General features: G+C 54.1%; 11 protein-coding genes across 11 annotated transcripts; 6 read left to right on the top strand and 5 right to left on the bottom strand.

Moving 5' to 3' along the window:
- Positions 1-398: 398 nt before the first annotated feature.
- Positions 399-890, top strand: AYL99_04941 (hypothetical protein; the record flags this gene model as incomplete). Its single annotated transcript, XM_018836453.1, has 1 exon — positions 399-890. The coding sequence occupies one exon, from the start codon at positions 399-401 to the stop codon at positions 888-890; it is 492 nt and encodes a 163-aa protein (XP_018693306.1).
- A 497-nt stretch (positions 891-1,387) lies between these two features.
- AYL99_04940 (hypothetical protein) lies at positions 1,388-2,143 on the bottom strand (the record flags this gene model as incomplete). The annotated part of the gene is made up of 3 exons (XM_018836452.1): positions 1,388-1,690; positions 1,738-1,846; positions 1,926-2,143. The coding sequence occupies 3 exons, from the start codon at positions 2,141-2,143 to the stop codon at positions 1,388-1,390; spliced, it is 630 nt and encodes a 209-aa protein (XP_018693305.1).
- Positions 2,144-2,703: 560 nt separating this feature from the next.
- On the top strand, positions 2,704-3,615 carry AYL99_04939 (hypothetical protein; the record flags this gene model as incomplete). The annotated part of the gene is made up of 3 exons (XM_018836451.1): positions 2,704-2,879; positions 2,932-3,158; positions 3,227-3,615. The coding sequence occupies 3 exons, from the start codon at positions 2,704-2,706 to the stop codon at positions 3,613-3,615; spliced, it is 792 nt and encodes a 263-aa protein (XP_018693304.1).
- A 621-nt stretch (positions 3,616-4,236) lies between these two features.
- Positions 4,237-5,432, top strand: AYL99_04938 (hypothetical protein; the record flags this gene model as incomplete). Its single annotated transcript, XM_018836450.1, has 3 exons — positions 4,237-4,281; positions 4,351-4,851; positions 4,986-5,432. 3 exons carry the CDS (start codon positions 4,237-4,239, stop codon positions 5,430-5,432), a joined length of 993 nt encoding a protein of 330 aa, XP_018693303.1.
- Positions 5,433-5,690: 258 nt separating this feature from the next.
- AYL99_04937 (hypothetical protein) lies at positions 5,691-6,762 on the bottom strand (the record flags this gene model as incomplete). Its single annotated transcript, XM_018836449.1, has 2 exons — positions 5,691-6,614; positions 6,697-6,762. 2 exons carry the CDS (start codon positions 6,760-6,762, stop codon positions 5,691-5,693), a joined length of 990 nt encoding a protein of 329 aa, XP_018693302.1.
- A 357-nt stretch (positions 6,763-7,119) lies between these two features.
- AYL99_04936 (eukaryotic translation initiation factor 3 subunit L) lies at positions 7,120-8,656 on the top strand (the record flags this gene model as incomplete). The annotated part of the gene is made up of 2 exons (XM_018836448.1): positions 7,120-7,328; positions 7,426-8,656. 2 exons carry the CDS (start codon positions 7,120-7,122, stop codon positions 8,654-8,656), a joined length of 1,440 nt encoding a protein of 479 aa, XP_018693301.1.
- Positions 8,657-9,522: 866 nt separating this feature from the next.
- AYL99_04935 (hypothetical protein) lies at positions 9,523-11,227 on the bottom strand (the record flags this gene model as incomplete). Its single annotated transcript, XM_018836447.1, has 2 exons — positions 9,523-11,084; positions 11,140-11,227. The coding sequence occupies 2 exons, from the start codon at positions 11,225-11,227 to the stop codon at positions 9,523-9,525; spliced, it is 1,650 nt and encodes a 549-aa protein (XP_018693300.1).
- A 436-nt stretch (positions 11,228-11,663) lies between these two features.
- On the top strand, positions 11,664-12,787 carry AYL99_04934 (hypothetical protein; the record flags this gene model as incomplete). The annotated part of the gene is made up of 2 exons (XM_018836446.1): positions 11,664-11,735; positions 11,789-12,787. 2 exons carry the CDS (start codon positions 11,664-11,666, stop codon positions 12,785-12,787), a joined length of 1,071 nt encoding a protein of 356 aa, XP_018693299.1.
- A 584-nt stretch (positions 12,788-13,371) lies between these two features.
- AYL99_04933 (hypothetical protein) lies at positions 13,372-15,195 on the bottom strand (the record flags this gene model as incomplete). Its single annotated transcript, XM_018836445.1, has 2 exons — positions 13,372-14,582; positions 14,637-15,195. The coding sequence occupies 2 exons, from the start codon at positions 15,193-15,195 to the stop codon at positions 13,372-13,374; spliced, it is 1,770 nt and encodes a 589-aa protein (XP_018693298.1).
- Positions 15,196-16,799: 1,604 nt separating this feature from the next.
- AYL99_04932 (hypothetical protein) lies at positions 16,800-17,886 on the bottom strand (the record flags this gene model as incomplete). Its single annotated transcript, XM_018836444.1, has 4 exons — positions 16,800-17,424; positions 17,528-17,574; positions 17,658-17,674; positions 17,739-17,886. 4 exons carry the CDS (start codon positions 17,884-17,886, stop codon positions 16,800-16,802), a joined length of 837 nt encoding a protein of 278 aa, XP_018693297.1.
- A 381-nt stretch (positions 17,887-18,267) lies between these two features.
- On the top strand, positions 18,268-21,267 carry AYL99_04931 (hypothetical protein; the record flags this gene model as incomplete). Its single annotated transcript, XM_018836443.1, has 5 exons — positions 18,268-18,604; positions 18,655-19,867; positions 19,917-20,122; positions 20,217-20,617; positions 20,680-21,267. 5 exons carry the CDS (start codon positions 18,268-18,270, stop codon positions 21,265-21,267), a joined length of 2,745 nt encoding a protein of 914 aa, XP_018693296.1.
- Between the last annotated feature and the right edge of the window lie 322 nt (positions 21,268-21,589).

The raw sequence follows: 21,589 nt of genomic DNA, 5'->3' as shown, positions 1-21,589 counted from the left end.
GGTCAGACCATGGACGTCCCCTGGTGGACAAATAGCTTCAAGAAAAGAACAGCGAGCGGGTTGCAGTGTGTGGCTGGGCGATGAAGTGTGCGTGTATTTATTAACACTTCAATTGAAAGAAGATGAAGTTGCAATCTCAAAGCTCGGCGACGCAGAATCAATCGCCAGCCAATCGCATTCAAGCTTCTGCGGACCGAGATCCAGCGGCTGTCACACTGCCAACTGCGTACAGTACGAGGTGATTAATGCACCCGGAGTCTTCTCTCTAATATCTACGAGCTGTCTGGTGATAGGGAGCGTTGATGAACTGTCACAGCATCTACTCCGAGACTCTGTATCTGCCCCGAACACTGCAAAAACTAGTCAACCACTCCCTCCGTTCCCCTGCACCCCGCAGAATGTCTTCCAACGCCAACCCGATCACGCTCTCGTCCCTCCAATATGTCCAGCCCACGACTTTGAGCACGCTCCTCCTGGATCCTGCCGAGAAGGCCAAGATCGCCGTGATAGACGTGCGTGACTCCGACCACATCGGGGGCAACATCCGCGGCAGCACCTGGGTGCCCCTGCACCAGCTGGACGTGAGAATGCCCGAGCTGCTGCGCACGCTGAAGGACAAGGAAAAGGTGATCTTCCACTGTATGCTGAGTCAACAGAGAGGGCCCAAGGCGGCTTTGGCATACGCGCGGGCCAAGCAGAGGGCGGACGCCAAAGAAGCCCGCGAGCAGGCGCAGTCGAAAGAAGAGACGGCAGAGGACGAGCAGGAGAAGGGATCGCAGAAGCCGTCGCAGGAGATTTGCGTGCTGGAGGGAGGATTCGGCTCCTGGCAAGCGCGCTTCGGCGAGGATCCGAGACTCACAGCAGATTATCAGCCGGACCTGTGGTTCTAATCTGAAGTACAGTCGGTTTGGCATTGAAATGAGCCTTCTCCATCCCGCCTTGGAGAGAGAATCTGTCCCTACAAGTGGTCTTCAGCCTTCAGGTGGAAGTGTCTCCTGCTTGAGGAGTGCCAACCGGGTTGCGACAACATCAGACAGTCCATGTCTGCAACTCTGTATGTTGCTGGCCCTCTGTCTAGCAGATGCAGACCCGCCGGGTTGCCTCTGGAGCCGCGGATGTATGGACAGAGAGACCTGCAGCAAGACGAGGCCATTCTTGAAGGTACGCTCCTGGTAACGAGCATGCTGGTGTTTTAGAAGGCTTTCTCCCAGTGTTGAAAAAGGAATGATTTCCCGCGGCGAATCGAGGCCGCCATGCATTAGACTGTTCAATGACTAGACGTGGCTCCATACGCCGCCATATATCCCATCCAAATAGCTACAGATCATGAATCCGGGTACATCGCAGGAGACTTGGAAACGCTGCTTAGATCCCTCCAGCCCTGTGGTTACACTCTTCCGCTTTTCGTTTGCTTCAATTCCATCTCCTCGTTTTCATGATGCTTGTGCTTCGAGCGACACATGGATCGAATACCCAGAACTGCCAGCCAGAAATTGCCTTGAGGCTCATCGGGAGCGATTTGATATAGCAGGTCGCTCTCCCAGCTGATGTTGTTGTAGACATTCATGATGCAGACGACCGTTTCGAGAATCCACACGATCAAAAAGATAATCCAGTACGCCTGGCTGGAGGCTTTGCCGCGGAAACGATATGCGACGGCCCAGGTAACCATGCCGATCAGGGCAGTTGGCTGAAACGTCAGTCGGTGGGAACGTGAACGCGCGATCTCTGACTTACAGCACACAGTCTTTGGAATCTACAAGCAAGATTGAGGTAGGCCATCCGGTCTGCGATCGTGTTGCGAGGAGCGGTCGCCATCATCCAGCAAGTTTGAAGGAACGCCATCCTATTTCAATGCCATCCCTCTATCAGACCAAAAGGCACACGAATGGCGGATCGCGACGAAAGACGCGAAGACTACTCACCAGTGCATGGCAAGAAATGGCGTAACAGTGCCAATAAACGGATGGCTTTGCCCTCCATAGAGAGATCCTAGGCATGCAGCGACAATCTCCAGGCACCATGAGCAAATTGCGAGGAAGTAGAAGATGGTGTATTCCTCAATGCGAGCGAGTGGACCTCCAGTTCTGAAGGGTAGTGCCTGTGGCTCGTCTTCGCAAGGATTATCGATGGGTTTCGCCATCTCGAGACAGTTAAAGACTGACGATGATATGCGGATGGCGTTCTCAAGAGCGTTTGGGTCCCCGCGACGACGGACGGGATTCGGGTTGGAGGGAGGAAGAGATGAGGCTCAGACGCAGAAGGTGTGTTGAAGGTAAATGGCGACTGTCAACAATTGTTGCGTTGATGGTGGTCGGAGGACGTGACTTGGGGCGATGATGATAATGATGGCGGTGATCCGTGGTGATCCGCCCAAAACAAGGAACCAGGCTTCACTAGGCCAAGGTCCTATTATTACATAAGAGCGTCCGGCGGACAACAGGCACCTGACAGGGTCACCTAAGGGCCACCCAGGGGCCACCCGAGGGCCACCCAAAGGGGGAAAGGGGAGGATGATGACTGGACGGGGCTCTACGTGGAAGCAGAGGCGTAGAAGCGTAGAAGCGCCGAGCACCTTCGCCGCCAAATCTTCGGCTAATTAAATGAATTGATTGAACTGCAGTGACTGCCCGTCCGAGTTGACAATGTGATAGAGACACTCTGAACACCACACCAAACATTTCACACCCCTTCTCTCCCACCATGGCTGCTCCTACCAAGACCTTTCCGATATGTGGCGTCACATACGTCGGACAAATCGAGCACGAGTATATGCACGGCAAGAAACTGTCTGTTTGCGCAAACTGCCTGGCCCTGGGATTCCAGAAGCCTCTGAGACGATGCAATGGCTGTATGTTGGTCGACTACTGCTCCAAAGAGTAATACTACACAGATATTCATAGTGTGGTGGATGTACTGACGCCCTGATAGATGTCAAAAAGCCCACTGGCGCAAGCACAAGTCGTTTTGCAACATGGTCCAGGGCAAAGGAGATCCCAATGCTTATCTCTCATCATACAGCCATGACGAAGTCCTGCGACTCATCATTGATGCTTACCGCCTAAGAGTCGAGACTGACCACTTGTCCCGGGACGAGGACCACGGTATCTATTATCCCGGAAAGCCAATCGACGGCCTGGTCTGGGCCAAGGGTGACGGTGAGCTCCCACATCCACAACCTCCACGGGTATTCTGCTAGGGCCGTGACTAACCTGACGAGTACTAGCCATCGACGACTTCCAACGATTTCTCGATTTGGCGGAAGATGCGAAAATCCTCCCTAAGTGGTGGACGTTTGAGGATCGAATGCAGTGTCTTGCCCTGGCAATTGACAAGAGTGACCCCGAGTCAATATTTCACCCAATCAATCAGACAGAGCTTCCCCAAAAGTACGAGGGTGACATGGCGATCCGATTAGCGCTCGCCATTCTGGCCGAGATGTGTGTCGGATACGATGGCAGGGGGCGGGCGAAGGATGACACTTGGTTCCACGAGTTCCAGGAATTCCTTGACCTGCATCCAGAGGAACGAGCCCGCTTGATCAGAGGAAGTATTGAAATGGTGGACTCGGTGCTCAAAGAGCATGGAGAAGAGTTTGCACAAAAGCTCCCTTGACCGCTGGATGAAGGTCATATCAAGCCAGGAGAAGCTCTGACGTTGCTCTGTTCTTGGACCTCAAGGCCGGAAGTGGAGCTGGAGATGACAGAATGTTTTGAGAGGACTGGACCCGAACAACGAACACTCGTCCGTAACCATTCCGGGATGTGTTGGGCCTGGTCGAATCCTGGTGCCGTTCTAGTAGAGACTGGGAACACACTACATGCCCCTTGCTACCGTCCAGAAGGGTTGAAGGGATTGTTGTGCCATGGATGAACCTTTCCCGAATCCTGTCTGGCTTGAGCGGATGTTGTTTCTTCGAGCAACCTGCTACTTCGATGATTGTCAACAACACCTTGTTGATAGTGAGTTGACCGAGCACCACAAAGGGTGAAGCATAGATGTTTGGCCAGCTCCCCAGTCAGTTCTGATCAAAAAGTGGTCAGTCAATCTATGTGATTACTCTGGGTGTGGCAGCAAGAAGAGCATCGTACCTGGCTCTTCCGTGCTCGTGGAAGGGACGACTCATCTCCCCATCGGACTCCTTACATCTCAACCTGACAATCTCCTGCTCTGCCCCCTCTCAACTCTCTCTGTTCCTTCATGGCATCTGTGAGGATGCAAGCCAAACTTATTACAATGGCTGAGACAGTCACAATATCTGTTGCTGAGTATGAGTCGTTGGTGAGCACCTACTCCTCTCAGTTGCTCTGACCGTCAAGGTCGCACACAGTCCCTAACGTCGATCGACAGCTCGAGACTCGGCGTCAGTTTCTTTCGCTGAAGCAGGCATTGCTGGCCGGAGGAGTTACCACTGAGACATTGGCCGTTCTGGTCAGTGGCATTTGTCCGCCGACACCTCCAGATGAAGACTCCAGTTCGATCAACGTCCCCACCACCGAATCGCCCCGAGATGGAGCCTCAAGATCAGTACCCATTCCCATCTCTCGACCTTGCCCTCCAGCCAACTCCTCAGAAGCCTCTACCCTATGTCACCACGTCACTTATATGCAGACAAGCGTCAGGTCAAGTATCAATTCGCTTCTTACACCTGAGTGCACCGAGGTGGGTGATCCGCAAGAGGAGATCGGATGGATCTCAGGCGAGCAGACTCGTCAGGAGATCAGGCCGACAAAACGGTCACTCACAATTTCCGGGCTCTTGCCCAACGCGACACTCCACAGCCTCGCCCAGGCTCTCAAGGGTGGTCCGGTTTTGCAAATGTTTCTGCGAACATGGAAACGCTCCGCCCACGTCAGCTTTGTGGACCCGACCGCAGCACAAGACTTTTTCCGCTATGCTCAGACACATGGCATCGAAATTGGGGGCAAGAAGGCAAGCAAACATCAAATATGAGTTGGGCCGTGCAGGCTGCTGACCGTCTTCAGGTGATCGTGGAATGGGATGACCAACAAACTCGGATGCAACCAAGCTTTACCCACAGCGTCCAGTCGCACGGTCGAACTCGCAACTTGGTGATTCGCTTTGCTGGCCCGGGGGTCACTGCGGATGGCATTCGAGCAGATCTCGAACACATCCACTACTTGGAAATAGTCGACCTCTTCTTCAGGAACGGCCATGCCTACATATCACTCAACAGCATCCGATCGGCTCTCGCTGCGAGAAGCTGCATGGTCTCACGCCTGAAGTATAGGAAGTTCAAGATTGATTTCTATCCCGATGAATGTGATGAGCCGCTGCCGCCCGTGGACATCAGCCTGCCGTATAAGTCCAACCCCATCAAGCGCACCAGAATGTTGCACCGAAACCGCTTCGAACTGCTCTACAATGGCTCAGAAGAGTCCCGAAACTCCTTCGACGCGACCGAGCTTTGAGGATCATGGCAACACAGGATCATGATATGCGTTGATGGTGTTTTTTGGCTCCGAAGAAGCTACGATGTAGATTAGCAAAGCTGGTGCCAGGCGCACGATTGGTCGTGACATCGAAAGCGCTGGGGCATCGGAACGTGGATCAGTAAATGTCATCATCACGAGCGCAGGTGTTTTATGATTGCACTTTTTTTTCTTTTTAGGACTTGTAATACATTATTTCAGGTTCGTGACAATTCTCGCGCCGGCCCTCATCTCTGTTCATTTGCCATGGCTATAGCCGTAGTGCCAGTCCTCTCTTTTCAGATCCTCTCTTATCTTATAGTTCTCCTCGGCCACGTCGACCGTCCTCATATCGCACTCCACAATCTTCATCCCTGGCTCACCATCCTCAAACGATCCAGGAACCTTGCCAACCAGCGGCAACACCACTTGGCTCAACCCGGCGTAGCCCTCGGACTTCGGGCCGCCCACATTGACGAAGACAATGGCACAGGTGTTCTCAAATGACCGTGTAATAAGGGCCGAGCTCAAAAATTGGATATCCACATCCGGCCCATAAGCTCTTCCTTCCGGGGTGAGATCGTCCCTTGTCCAGAAGGTGGGAATGATGATCAGGCGTGCACCTTGGCGGACCAGAGCACGACAGGCTTCGGGAAACGCGAGGTCCCAGCATATCACAATGCCGACCGGACCAAGGGGAGTTTCGATTATAGAGTGAGGGTTGAGCTGTGGAGGCGGGCCTTCTTCGGTCGATAGATGATGGTGATTAGCCTTGACGGAGGCTGGGCCTGACGTGAGGACGGTGCGCTCTGGGATCCATAGGTTGGCTTTGGTGTAGCTGCCTAAAAGCTCGCCGGTGTAGGAGATGAAGGGGGCGATGTTGAGGAGAACCGGCGGGTTTTTCGAGTCTGCAGACGTTCCATTGCTGGTGGCCGGAGGTGGCGATTTTGGATCAATGGTGACAATGGTCCCTGGAACTATGTTGATCTTCAACTCACGCGCCAGCGCTTGATACTTGGGCACGTATTGATAAGCGGTTTGGGCCAGGACGGCGAACTGCGGATCTTCTGGGACCCACGACGTCAGATGATACTCGGGCAGGACTGCTAGCGAGGCGCCTTGTGCAGCGGCATCGCGGATGTAAGCCGACGCAGCGGAGAAGTTGTATTCCAGATCGAGAGGCTGGATGTTGTCGATGTCAGTAATCTACCATGCACTATGTACGGAGCTGCCGCTGTGGTTGAGAGGATAAGAACCACGGTACCTTGGGATGGAGCTGGATCAACGCGACTTTGAAGGTCTGAGAGAATGTCTCATAGGAGGTCGCCATGTCTGTTTGTCTTCATTCATTCCAAGAATTTGGTGTCTCTTCAAGAAGTTGGTACATACAGAACTTGACGAGGCTTTCAATTGACATTTTGACGCCGGGCGAGACGTCATCCACACAAGGCTGCGCTAGTCCCGATATAGATTTTATCGAAGCCCACACATCTTTCTTCAATTCTCCAGCCCTCCAAGTGGCCGCTAAAATTTACTTCCACCGACCACAACAACATCGGGGCAGGTTTTGGCACGGAAGTCTACTGTGCGCGGGATTCCTGTTCTCCTGTGACTCCCTCACCTGCAAGTCCTTTTCTCGGTCCGGATCGAAGTACCCTCCGAGAAAGAAATTCTTCCCTCGGCCACAATGTCCTACACAAACGGCGCCGCATTCCCGGACGAGGATGTGGAAGAAGAAACTCTCGTGGCAGACTATCAAGAGCAGGTAAACAGCTATGACGAGGGCGCCGACTTGGAGCGTGGAGATTCGATCATCAGTGGTGGACCTGCGGACCTACGAGCGCAACTTGAAGCTGCTGCCGCTCCTTTGGAGTTTCAAGCGAGTCTGGAAACCAAGTGAGCTTCCCAGGATACCCCCCTTGTCGCGGAGTTCAATGTCGTTGTCGTAATACCTCGTTGTGCTCAAGGCACACGACTAACACTGCCTCAACAGATTTCAAAGTTACGACAACTACTGCTCGCTTTTCCACTACATCCTCAACTCCGAGGGCCCGGTAGACATCGAGACGCCCTCTTACTACTGGGCTTGGGATGTGATCGATGAATTCATCTACCAGTTCGAATCCTTCTGTCGCTACCGCAACCGGGTGGCTCGCACCGCACCCACTGAAGAGGAAGCCCAAGTTCTGCGAGAAAATCCTAACACATGGGGCTGCTACAGCGTTCTGAACGTCCTGTATTCGTTGATCCAACGCTCGCAGATCAACGAGCAGCTGGCTGCCACAAAGAGAGGCGAAGACCCCACGGCCGTAGCTGGGGAGTATGGCTCACGCCCCCTCTACCGCATGCTGGGCTATTTCTCCATCATCGGCCTCTTGCGTGTGCACTGCCTCCTCGGAGACTTCAGTCTCGCGCTGAAGACCCTGGACGACATCGAGATGAACAAGAAAGCCATGTTCGCCCGCGTCATGGCGGCGCACCTGAACACCTACTATTATGTCGGCTTCTCTTACATGATGCTCCGCCGCTACGCGGACGCCGTGCGCATGTTCAGCCACATCCTGGTGTACGTGTCTCGCACCAAGAACTTCCAAAAGGGACCCAATCAAGGGCAATTCGACGCCATCGCGAAGAAGACCGAACAGATGTACGCCCTCATCGCCATCTGCGTCTCATTTGCGCCCACTCGTCTGGACGACTCCATCCACACGACCCTGCGCGAAAAGTACGGCGAGAAATTCGCGAAACTGCAACGCGGCGGCACGGAGAGCTTGCCGATCTTTAAGGAGTTGTTCCAGTCTGCCTGTCCGAAGTTCATCACCCCGACCCCTCCGGACTTCGACAACCCGTCATTGAACATCGACCCCGTCGACCACCACACCGAGATCTTCATGGACGAGGTCCGCAACACGCTCTTCAACCCCCTGATCAAGTCGTACCTGAAACTCTACACGACCATGAGCATCCAGAAACTCGCGGGTTTCTTGGAAGTCGAGCCCGAGAAGCTCCGCAGCTGGCTCCTCGTGAACAAGCAGCGGAGTTGTCGGCAGATCCGCTGGACCGAGGGGGGCCTGTTGGAAGGCGAGGTCGTGGGTGTGCTGGGCAACGGCAGCTCAGAGGGGTTGGACTACGCCATCGAGGGCGACTTGATCCATATCAGCGAGGCGAAGCAGGGGAGACGGCTGGTGGATTGGTACCTGCGGAACTTGGCGAGAGCCTACTGAGTGGGCCAAGGGGGGGAGAGAGAGAAAGACAGATTGGAAGGGAAAATGGGGATGTGCACGGGCCCGATGATGGGCGACAAAGGCAAGAACCGGACAGGACAGGACAGGACGTGCTGCCAATCCGGGGGTGCGAGGGCGTTGACCCGAAGCCACGAAAAGGATTTCATGAATAAAAAGGCGAAAAAGAACATGCTCGAGCTCACACTGAACGAACCTGCTTCATTCAGCCTGTGATTGTCGTCTCGAAACGAAGCTGCCGTTGACCATAGTGCCGCCACCTCCTCTCTCACTCTCACTCCTTCCTGGAAAGGGCCTCACAAGGACTCAACCGTTCAAGCGAGAGTCTTACGTGCTTGCTTGCTTGCTTACCTACTTACTTACTGGCCTTGCTCAGGACACCGCTCCAGCCCCCGCAGTGTGGAGTGTGAGAGTCAGAATCATCAGATCCAGACAGAAAGACACGAAGAGGAGCTGTCGTGTTGTCATCCTGTATCTTCCGGTCGGGTCGGGTCGGGTCTACCTAACTACCTACCTGCGTGCCTCTATACAGTACTCGGTAGAAAAGGGGTGAAGAAGAACTAAACTGCCAGAATCTGTCCGTCTGGTTGGTTGATTGATTGACTGAGAATTTTTTTTTGGTTTCTGTCTTCATCTTGTATTTTGACTCTCTAATCTTTCAGGCCCTTTTTTTGGTCCCGAACCCCTTTTTTTCCCTCTTTGTCTTCTTCCTCTCTCCCTCTCTGGTTTGACTACCTCGTACCTTGTGTGTGTGGCCAGTTTCCCCGAAGAACGCAGTCGCAGCGCTGCGTGGTAAGTTTTTACAAGTATGGCGAATAATAGATCGAATGGAATGGAATGGAATTGCATTAATCGTCCCGCATGTCTTCGTCCTCTCCATATCCGTCGTCCTCGGCTTCGGCGTCTCCGTCTCCGCTTCGATCCCGTCGGTCTGCATTTCCATTCATCGGTGGAGGAGGCGTATTCCGGTCATCGGCGCGGTCTTTGCGAGGAATGCCATTCATGCTCACCTCCGCCGTCTCTCCGTCCCCCACTTCTGCCATATTGACATCCTGTGCCCCTTCGTGCAGAGGGCCTTGCTCCTGCAGAATCAGATCGGCATGCTCCGCCTCTTCCTCGGCTCGTGCTTCGCGCGTCAGTTCGTCAAATTCATCTTTGAAGGACGGGTCGTAGTCCCCTCTGAATTCGGCACGTGAGCGTTTTTCTTTGGCGTTGGGCTCTTTGAAGAGGACCATGACCTGGTCGGGGATGTCGTCTTCGGCGTTGTTGTGGTGGGTTTTAGAGAGATTACCCCTATCGGCTCTCATTTTCACGCGTTCGAGGATCGGATAGTAATATGCAGCGTTGCCTTGCTTGCGGAAGCGGGAATGACGGGGAAGATTGTTGGTGTCGACGAGTGACAGTGCCATGATGCGATGAGGATCGACCGTGTCTTGGGTGGCTTTTGGATAGACACGGACACGTTCAAAGGGAAGACGTAATGAGCCGTCGGCGGATTCTTCGAGAAGTGGTTCAATGAGGGCGGGATCATCCTTTTGAGGATTCGAGTCGTCAAAGAGCTGGCGAATGCGCGAGGTCGAGTCGGGGTGTTTAGGGACGGAGAGAGACCATGTGTATGGCTCGGGTCCGGGATCTGCGAATTTTTCGGGCTCTCTCTCGAAGGCTTCTCTTGCTGCGCGCCAGGCGGGCATGAGAGCCGCGTTTTCTGAGGCCATCAGTAAGCCGACGTCGATGCGATCGTCTCTTCTGCCTTTATATGGTGGTAAAGGTGGCTTGTCGAACTTGAGGGCTTGCCAATTCGAGGCCATGTCGGTGCCCGTCTCAAGATCAGGGATGATAGGGTAAAATTCCACAGGCTTGAGCCTGGGGTTGTCGGGATGGACGGGATTTCTCCAGGCTTCTCGATCTTGAGGTGTGATAGGATTCGCTTTCGCCTCAGGGGGATTGAAGGGGATGCTGTCCGGGTAGGCCAGGTCGAAGCCTTTTTGAATCTGTCGCTTGATATTTTCTGGGTCATCTCGGGTCACAGGCAAGGGTGGTGCCTTGGGCGCTTGGGGTTTTGGCGTTCGAGCAGCACCTGGTCGCATGAATGCATCACTTGCTCGAGCCATCTGCGAAGAGGTCATGTACTGCGTCTTGCGTAGAAACGAGACGTTGTTCTTTGCGCCCTGGCTCTTCAGCTGATCCAGCGACATCAGCAACGCTTGGTCGGCCGGGTCGAGCACGGGTTGGACTTCGGGAGCCATGATGGCGCTTTCGTCGCCGAGAAAATAGCCTGGGACACCGATCATGTCGATAGGCATGCCACCTTCTGCGTCCACTTCGATATTTGGTTCTTCTCGCTTTGCCAGGCCCGATGCATAACTCGTGGTAAGATATTGAGCCAGACCGCCGGTGTCAATATCGAGGACTGAAATCATGTGTGTTAGCACGGACAGAGGCGTGCAAGGACATCTGCAGCTTACATTTCGGAGGCATGGGGGGTGGAGGCAGATCGTTTCGATATCGGATCGAAACGACCATGTCCTGCTTGAAGCCCTTGGTCTCAGCCATCTTGACTGGTGTGGTTTGTAGAGCGCGCGCGGGCACAGGGTTGGACGGGATTCTGTGATGAGAGGCGCGGTCGCAGGCTGTGAGGGCACGAAGTGAGTCGCGGCTTTACACAACAAACCGGTGTACTTGGGCACTGCAGGCCACAGATAGCGCGTGCTGAGTGAGTTGTTGTCCAGGTGCAGTTTGTCCTCTTGCTCGTGGTTGTGGACGAGATCTCCAAATTCCCATGTGTACGCTGGGGAAAGTTGCGCCCGAAGTGGAGCAGCGTGAAAAGGACCTTCATCATTGTCGCCGCCCAGCTTCGGTCCGGCTCATGATTCTTTTTCCCATCTTCACTTCCATCTGCGCCAGACTCACAACTAACTAGAGTCTTCTGTGCATTCACCACTTTAGGACTCTCGACTTTCATTCAGGTCTCATTTACACAAAACACAGAATGGGTTGGTTCTGGGCCGATGCCCCGAAAGCGAGTGCACCTCCTGCGCCGCAACATGCCGCCGCTCCTCCGGTATGCTCTTCATCTCTTCATGTCGGATGCTTGGAGGACTTATTCCTTGAAAGCCAGGATGCCCTATGCATAAGGCAGATACCGGAAACCCTACACCCTTCCCTCCGCGGCTCGATCCATCGACATCGACTCCTTCATCTTGTCCGGTCAAGTCTCCAAACCATCCGCTAAGACATCAACCCTCAGAATTTTCTAGTCGACCTGAACCCTCAGAGCAAAGGCCTCCACCCTCCTCCTCTTCTTCCTCGACCCTTTCCAAACTTAACCCTTTGAATTACATGCCCTCGCTTTCCAACAGTCGCCCGGCCGATTCCCCTCAATCGATACATTTGCCTCTTGACCGAGAGACTTCTTCCATTCCGCGCAGTGATTCACAGTCGAATTGGGAATACCCTTCTCCACAGCAGATGTACAATGCCATGCTTCGCAAGGGCTACACGGACACCCCTGCCGAACACGTCGAGGCGATGGTCGCCGTGCATAATTTCTTGAACGAGGGAGCATGGGCAGAGATAGAGGAGTGGGAACGGATTTTTGCCGGCGGTCTGTGGAAAGGGTGGGAGACGTGTTCGCGAGGAGAGCAGGCCATCACTCTAGATCGTGCGAGGCAGGAATTCATTGCTCAACGACGACTAGCCCTCGGGTTAAGCCCGGACCCGAAAGAGGACGAGTCGAAACCAAAGCTGATCCGCTTTCAAGGTCGCCCCAAGGAACCATCTCCCAAGGCTCGGATCCTGCAGATGTTGGGCAAAGTCTTCCCGGACCACTTCTCTCAAGAACCCCCCTTTGACCGACACGACTGGTATATTTCCCGGAAGCTCCCCAACGGGTCGTCTAAAGAAGTGCGCTACGTGATAGACTATTATGGAGGCGGCATCGAAGAGGAAACGGGGCAACCTGTGTTCTACTTGGATATCCGACCTGCATTGGATACCCCAACGGCGGCAGTGGAGAGGGCGATGAGGTGGGGAGGGGACGTGTGGCATCGGGCGTCTGGAGGAGCGGTGAGAGAGGCTGCCGCACGAACAAAGGACAAGGAGAATGGATCATGATGATTAATGGCCAGGACGGACCGCCCCATGATTGATGTGATATGGTCGAATTCGGCTTTTTTTCTGGCGTCCTCTCCGGGATTGCAAATCCGCGGCAAGAGAGCGGGCTCTGACCAACTTCGATGGATACTCTGTGGAGACGCCTTTTCCAGCTTGCCATCGTCTGGCTTTTGTACAGGTCCTGTGTGTGGAGCTTCAGATGCAATACTGGCTCATGTTTCCAAAAGGGCACCTTGAACCCTCTCCTCCTCTATAATATAGCGATGTAACAATGACCTGTAGAATAATTTGAATATGAACGACGGCCTTTGTCTCCGTGTCTGTCCACGTCTTCTGCGTGAGCTACTCGGTCTGTTTCCGATTCTTGGTTTCTGCCCCTGGCAGTAAGATCAACATGTAAACACTAGCAATCAGCTAGCCCGTAAATGGCCGACAATGGGCAATAATAATGCACCGGTTAATACTTGTTGGTGATAAGCCGTCCATCAGAGAATCAGCGGAACCAGATAGGGTCTTGATATTCTCTGGCAAGCTCTCACACGCCTCGACAGGCATGACGTCTAACTCATCGAGCCCGACCAGGGTCATTGGACGTCGTGTTGGAGGTGATGAGTCGAGTCGCTGACCTTGCAGACGTCGGCCCAGATGCCTCTCCAGGTCGAAGACTGCAGCCACGGCATATACAGCAGTCCAAACACGACCTCTTCGATCTCTTCCCAGGTCGAGAGTCCCGCTGCCTGGGCGACCTGCGCCAGTAATTCCGTGAAAAACGGCTGCTCGGGCTGTTTCAGTGCGTTTTGGACAAAGACGAAGAGAGCCCAGCAGACGACCTTCGCCTCTTCCACACCCCCGGAGCGCTCCTCGTGGAGCCACTTTTCAACCGCCCCTTTCTGATGGTGCGTCAGCGCTCTCCCGAGACCAGTAGGCGCGAGAATTGTGTGGGGAGCAATAGAGAGCATTCCCAGGCCGGCAAGCCGGAGCATCCCTTCCAAAGCGGGTATTTCTGGCTCATTGTTGCTGTCTCGGCGAAAAATATCTGATTCATAGGGGTATGCGAGCAGATCAAATTCTAGCTCCGTTGCCTTCTTCCGCAAAATCAGGGTTTCTGCCGGCGACGGGTTCCAAGGAGGTGTACTGTGCATTTCGCAAAGACGGCACACATCGCCAAAGGTGATGAACAGCAGTTTCAATGGTTGGCTCATTTCCTGGAGCTCCAGGAAATCCTGTCCTAAGCGAGTCATGCCAGAAGGAAGATGCTGGCCAGCACGAGATAGAACTTCTGCAGGGAGAGGTTCGCGCGTGAACAGTAAGGGGAGGACCGGGGGCAGAAGTAGTCCAACCGAGACTTTGACATTTGACAGCGGTAACCACATCATCGTCTCCTCGGACAGGGTCAGCTGGGAGGTTACGCGCTCGAGAATTTTGAGATGTATCCGGGCCTCTGTGAAATTGCCCACAACTGTGGCAGTCGAAATAAGTCCAAAGCAGGCCTCAACCATCTGGTAATCTACATTCGCACGCTGATCGAACGTTCGCCTAACGGCCACCATTGCTTCATTTTTGACTCTGATATAGTCCGGGTCGAGGATGAGGTCATCATGGTTGGAGTTGGAAGGCGCGAGGTCTTCATGTCGGCCATAGAAGATGGCTCGATGGGCCGCCGTCGTCGCCATGAAGCCCAGGAACGTGGCGGGGTTCGACATCTTGCTATTCATCACCATTTGTTGCCGGGCGAGTTTGTCATGAGCTTGTTTCGCCTCAACACAGAACGTCATTGGGAGCATAACATCAAAGCCTATAGTTAAGGTCAGAGTGCATTTGATCCAGCGTATAAGACAACAAGACTCACAATACTGCAGCAGGCTCTCTGAGGTGTGATGCGGTAGCCGATTTGTCGGCAAGGTATCGAACGGGTCGAATGCTTGCGCAGCTGGTGTGATATTGAGACGCGGGGACGGAAGGGGAGACTGAGTCGGCCAAAACGTATCGCTCCCAGCAACGATGACAGGGCTATTGGCACTATTTTCGATGGATTCATTGCTCACGGACGGTTCGGAGTGAGTGGACTCGCTACGCGCTTTTTGCTTGCTCCCATCATTAACACGCTGGCGCCCGGTTGGCCTCTTCTTGCCTTGGGCCAGCTCCACCTGACGGACACGTTGCATGACATGGGAGCGGATAGCATGACGTTGCTCTCTGTTGCTGATCCGTCTGTGAGACAAAGAAGCTACATCTTCAGCCTGGTGCACAAAGGTGAAATTGGTAGGAGAAGGGGCTTGAGGATCTGGCGAGCGAGATGCATCAGGCGCGTCTGCTTTTCGGGCGGTATCGTGGTTAGCTATATGCCGTCGACAATTGAGGCTGATTGCGGATATAATCACACCTATACCACTCGAGCCACCGCGCATCTTCGCAGGTCCATCAGTTCAGAAGAAGGTGAAGATCCATCAAACAGGTCCTAATGGTTTGTGAGATGCAGTCATGAGACCGCAAAAACTGTCGCGGCAATATAATATCTGGATTCCCCTGGAAGATGTTACGTGCTGACGCGGACATTCAGGGAGGGGGAAACGCGAGGCCGATGAAAGGGTCCTCCAAGGATCGTTTGGAAAGTTTATAGAACGCAGATATAAGCCTGCCTGCCTATGGGTAGCCGCGCGTGATCCAACCCTAGATCCACGATCCGGGAGCCCATAGACGAAGTAGACCTCGGAAGTTGCTAGAGTTGAAACAGGAGCATGAGGCGAATTAACGATAGAATGCTGGGAGGAGGCCGAGACGAGGTTGGTGGAGCTCGCCCAAACTCAGGGCCAAGCAGGAACAAAAACCGACTTCTTGGGGGGCGGTTTGTCATGCCAGACCGCTTGTGCATGCTATCTAGAATCTGGAGTCGACGACCCTGGGGTGGAGCTCTCGGTGCTTTTCTGCTTCTGAAAGGGAAGGTGAGAGCTTCTTCAGGCTAGTCGGCGACCGGGGAATGCGACCTGGTGAAGGTTTGTCGGTTGGCAAGGTAGCTATTGTGGTTAGTTGAGCGAAGACTGGGGCCAGGCTGGCGATCAAACGTTGAACCAAAGCTTGCAGGAACTCCATCTTAGCCAGACGTCGACGTCGATGCCCGTCACGGCGACCTGAAACGGGCGGATTGCGTGTGGCTTGCGTGGATAGACGGGGTTGGCAACGTTGCGTTGTCTCGCCCAAAGCCGTGCCCGCATCGGTGAAGTGATCCGGGCGGTCCCGGGAGGAGGCTTGCGCGGTGCTTTTGCCTTCGTCGCGGCTTGTCCATGTTCTGGACATCGGTGAGTAAGGAGGTCTTCTCTCTCGCCCAGTCGGTCAGCCGTCGGGTTGACTCCGTCCCTCGCCCCAAGTGTTCGTATTCGCTGTATGTCCGGTGGACTCCGGCAGTTTGGTTGGGGATTCTAGCTTGTGTAACAGTGGCTGGGTACTCTATCCGATGGTTCATGTAAGCGGAGGTCTTGATATGAAGAACGACCGGCAGTTACCGCAGGAGTGTTGCTCAAGGCCTTGCATGTCCTGTACTGATAGACGCTAGAGCCGCTGTGGAGGGGATGAAGAGCCTGCTTCTCCTGTCGGTGTATGGTCCATCTCCTGTCATCTCTGGGGGATCTCCGAGGGATGCTCCAGGTTGGCAGACGTGGATTGCTTTCAGAATTGGCTTCTGCGAGAGTTGCGTCGCCGGTGCATCTTGACTGGTGGGATTCATGTTTGCGCAGACGCCACAAATGATGATGGGACCGATTGGGTTTGACCATTTTCGCGCCGATATATAGCCGTGGGTCTTGGCGCGCCAAGAGCGCCTCCCGGAGGTCATTAGTCATCATCGGGTGAAAATCTTAGGTAATCTTCCGTGTCCCTTTTGACTTAAATCTTCTTGCCTCATCGCCAGCGTTCGGCAAAACCCCCCCTGGTGCCGGGTTCGACGCTGGGTTCAATGCTTCTCACAAAATAGGCAATCAATAGGTGTCTGTTTGGCCGAGGCACTCCATTCCCTGAATCATACAGCACCCTCTTCCTCGCCAAAAATCCTCGCTAGCATGAAATACACGACAATGCAACCCGCTATGATCTTCATCTTGTTTCGCCAGATCCAACCCTGGCCCGCATCCCTCGCAGCCTGGCCGCCTTGAACCACGACTCCGACACCGGTGCTCCCTCCCAAGATGCGTCGCAAGGCTCTCGTCTCCGGTGAGCAATTGACCTCTTCACCCTCTTCGTCAGGAAGCATCCCACCTGTGGCGGGATCGATTCGGTGCTCTTTCATCCAGATCCAGTTTTCTTTGTCCTCGTCAGGGAATTCCGCCCGGAACTTCGCTCCGCCGTCTCCTACTTTAATGTTTCCGATCCCCTTCGTGGTCAGCTGGACACCAGGGACAGGTTTCGAGGCCGATCCGCCACCGGTAGAGTTCCACCATCTTGATCTTGCTGCGTGCCACTTTCGCTCCGTAGATGACCCGCCAACACTACCTGCGGTCATTTCCTCGCTGTTCATGAATGACATGAGCCCTATCAGGATCGTCGACACAGACCATGCAGGATTAAACAGTTGGGGGTGATAGTCGGAAATGCTCAAACAAAGTCTCGTGGAAGGTTGGAACCGGCCTGAGGGAGTGTGCATTCGACTGATGGTCGTTAGCCGTCCGAACAAGTTCTGTTAGAGATGCTGTCGCACGGCGCCGTGATGAATATCAGGGCACATGGCACAAAGTTCCGTGGAGCACTTACATCGCAGGCGGCGCGAATGGATAGTCGGGTGGGAAAATTAAAGTGCCCTGACCACCCGTCAATATCCACCAAGAGTGAACCCTGCCTGACTCCCTTCATCAGGCAGGCCCGTAGAGGCAAAGTAACTCACATGGTATTGTCCTCCTTCTGTTGGTTGGCAAAGAGTGTGAGCAATTCCATTCCGTCCCGTCTTGAGAACTTGGGAACCTACCATATGGTGTGTTTGGAGCCCCCGTCAGAATATAATGCCATTCTAATATGTTGCTTTCGCTTGGATGTGCTTGTATGAATGGAGGTGGGGAACGCTGAATTGCTTCGTACTCTCGGACAAGTCGTTTATAGGCGGCTTTGGTTGCCATGTTGGCGGGGAGCAGTTGATGAGCCGGTGGGTCTGGAGGGAAAGGAACAAATGAAAGGTCTAGGATCAATCTGGCACTGTGCCACAACACATACACATGACGAAAGGAGAATTGAACGCCTTGTGTGGATAGAACCGCGAGATCGAGGGAGTGAAAGAAGGACAATGACACGCGAGCATGCGCAGTCAGAAGGCGGTTTGATCGGCCCGGCTACCTCATCGTGGCCGAACAGGGCAAGTCTACCGATCATCGACCACCCATCTGCACCATGTGGGTCGGCTAAGGTACTGTACCTTGTGCATTTTCGCAAGCACAGCTCCCGCGTTGACGGAGCACCTTCATCATCAGTCGCAACTGAAGTCTGCCAGCTGACTGGCCTCAATGGCAACCCCGGCTTCGAACGAGTCGGAGGAAAGCATCTTCCAGCTGCTGAAAAAGGCCGACACTAAAGAGTTGGAATCTCGGGAAAAGGCCATCAATGAGCGGTTGCATCGCACATTCCAGCTAGGGCAACAACGACTGGCAGAGCTCATTGACCAGAATTCAACTCTGCCCACGACTGTGTCGTCGGTGACAGTCCTTGGGACCCAAAATACCAGACATGGCTTCCTGGGAGCCGTCGTGAATCCTCTGTTGAGCGCCAACCGCGACCGACCATATACCCAATCTGAGCTCATACACGAAGTCGCCAGAACCGCTGAGAAGCTCAGAAAATTCGGTACCGCGAGACCACAAGTTCCGGAAATGCATTGACTCATTGTGATGTAGGCATCTTTCACGACCCGGTTTCCGTCTACCTCGACAAACCCTCAAAGACCGATCCAACAACAACTCCCACTGATCTTGCCGTATACTACTCTGTGAAGGAGAAAAGCCGGATATTTGCAAAGACTGGAACAGATCTTGGTAATGCAGAGGGGTCAGCTTACGCCAATGTGCAATGGAGGAATCTTTTGGGTGGTGCAGAAACTCTGGACGTAAATGCGTCCCTCGGCACGCGCACGCGGTCATCGTACCAAGCTACCTTCGATACCCCCGTCCTGAGCAACCCCGACCTACGGTTTCAGGTCGGTGGGCTACAGAGTGCGACGCAGAAAATCTTCGCTAGCCATGAAGAAGTGCTGAAGGGAGGCTGGACTAAGTTGAGGTGGCAGAGTTCTGCGGGCTCCTTCCACGAAATAGGGTACAATGGTTTCTGGCGACAAGTTACTGGACTCGCCCCGAATGCTTCACAAACAGTCAGGAACGAGGCAGGGGACTCTTTCAAGAGCAGCATCTCCCACATGTGGATGGCCGATCGAAGAGACAACTCTATGCTGCCAACTAGAGGTTATTATGCCAAAACGTCGGCAGAATTGGCAGGATGGGGCCCCCTGCAAGGTGATGCGGCGTTCCTGAAAACCGAAGTTGAGACTCAGTCAGCACTGTCGATACCGATTCCGGGGATAGAAGGAGACAGTGGCGTGAGCTTCACTACCGGATTTCGTGCCGGCCTGCTCTACCCTTTAACTCTAGGATCGAAACAAAATCCCGAAATGTCACGGATAAGTGACCGATTTCAGCTGGGCGGTCCTACGGATGTTCGCGGCTTCAGACTATCGGGATTGGGGCCTCACGACGGCCCAGATGCGGTGGGTGGTGACATATACGCAGCTGGAAGTGCAAACCTCCTTCTCCCCCTGCCGAAAGTTGGAAAGGACAAGCCTCTACGATTTCACGCTTTCGTCAACGGTGGGAGGTTGTTGGCCATAAGGAATGCAGAAAAGGAGGGTGCAATGACAAGCCAGGAAGTTAAGCAAAGTGTTTCAGATGCTTTTTCAGAGCTGGGCAATGGGCTGCCGACGATGTCCGCTGGGATAGGGCTGGTCTATGCCCATCCTGTGGCGCGCTTTGAGCTCAACTTTTCATTGCCTTTGGTCGTCCGGAGGCAGGAAGAGGCCAGAAAGGGTGTGTCTTTTGGCATCGGCATCAATTTCCTGTAGTATGTAACAGCATTAGACAAACATTGTACATAGTGACAGCATGGCCAGTAATGACTCGTGGAAACAACCCAAGTCTGACGAAAGGCCAACTGGCAAAAGAGGCTCGGTGTGGGCACCAGCCAGTCAGAATGCCTCCGCAGCGGAGTTTCGTTGTCGAGAGGCACCTCCGAACACATTCGCAAACTGCACCTCCACGCAGGCGTCTAGATTAATCTCGTCCCCTCAGGCCGTCTACAGTCTATACACCTCGCTTCGTAAGACGTTGGCGAAGTGCCTGCCAGGTTCAACTCTCTCTCCAACCCGTTCCTGATCCCGCTCCGAGAGCAAGGCCCCCTGAAAATCCGCAAGGACCTGCACCACAACCTACTCGACGGCCTCAGCGGCCCAAGTTGAACATGTCCTACTACAATCAACCCTACGGCCCTGGTGCAGGTGGAGACGGCGCTGCCTCAAACCTCCAGTTCTATCCTTCCTCCTACTCAAACGTCTCCGGCCACACGACGCCCTCACAGGCTTCCTATGGTGGGTATGGTGGCACCAGTAACACCGCAAGTGCATATCCAGGATATGGTGCAGGCTCTGCTGGAGGCTTTGGGGGCGGGCCTGGGATGCATGGTGTTAGTGGCCGCATGGGAGATTCTGGCGGGCTGAGGACAGGCTGGCTCGCGGCGTTTGGGACCGAAGGGTACGAAGGCGAGCCGGGTTTGATGGAGGAGCTGGGAGTCAACTTTGGACATATCAAGACGAAGGTAAGAGGACGTCGCATAATCTGGCGCCAGGGCAAATCATGAGCTGACGCTGGCACACGCAGACACTCACAGTGCTGAACCCATGGACGCGCCCTTCACCCCACATCATGGACGACAGTGATCTCTACGGGGGTTTGCTCTTCTTGATTCTCTACGGAACATTCCTCGCCCTCTCCGGGAAATTCTTCTACGGCTACATCTATGGCATTGCGCTCTTTGGGTCTATAGCTCTGCACTGGATATTTGCGCTCATGACGCCGCCTATCGACCCCAACGATTCGGATCAAATGTCGCAGGCCCAACAAGACCACGGTCAAGGGCCCGGCGGACGCGGTCATGGAGGCCACTTCTCTAGCACGCTGACGTACTCGCGAAGTGCCAGTGTTTTAGGGTATTGTTTCCTGCCACTCGTCTTCACCTCCCTGTTCGGGGTGCTCCTGCCCATGGACACGGCCACGGGATACGTTATGACGGCGATGGCGGTGGGGTGGTGCACATTTAGCAGTTCTGGCATGTTTGTCAGTGTAGGGAGGATGAAGGGAATGAGAGGACTGGTGGCATACCCCTTAGCACTCTTCTACTCCGGGTTTGGGATTATGGGTATCTTTTCGAGCCGGGGCAGTGGCATGTTGGAAGGGAAAGTGCTTTGACGGGATGGGATGGGGCTTTTGAAAAAATGAAATGATGTCTGAATCTAAAGAGCTGGATTTGCCTACATGTTGTCCGGGCCTTCGTCAACTAACGTCCTCGTCAAACCCTCGAATTCTCACGAATCTGGGTTGGAACTATGAGGCGACCCATCCTGGACGCTGCAGTACAGTATTCGTCTCCCTCGATAACTGGCTGGGCTTCAGATTGGCATGACGACCGCTGGAGAAACCCAACCTTTCGGCACCCTGCCAGCCAGCGAACCATATGCGAGGCGTTCCGTCGTCTGGCACTATGAGCGGTTCGCGTGAGCGAACAGACTGC

The sequence above is a fragment of the Fonsecaea erecta genome (genome assembly GCF_001651985.1).
Source record: "Fonsecaea erecta strain CBS 125763 chromosome Unknown Scaff4, whole genome shotgun sequence".
NCBI lineage: Eukaryota > Fungi > Ascomycota > Eurotiomycetes > Chaetothyriales > Herpotrichiellaceae > Fonsecaea > Fonsecaea erecta.
This window is presented reverse-complemented; position numbering and strand designations above follow the sequence as displayed.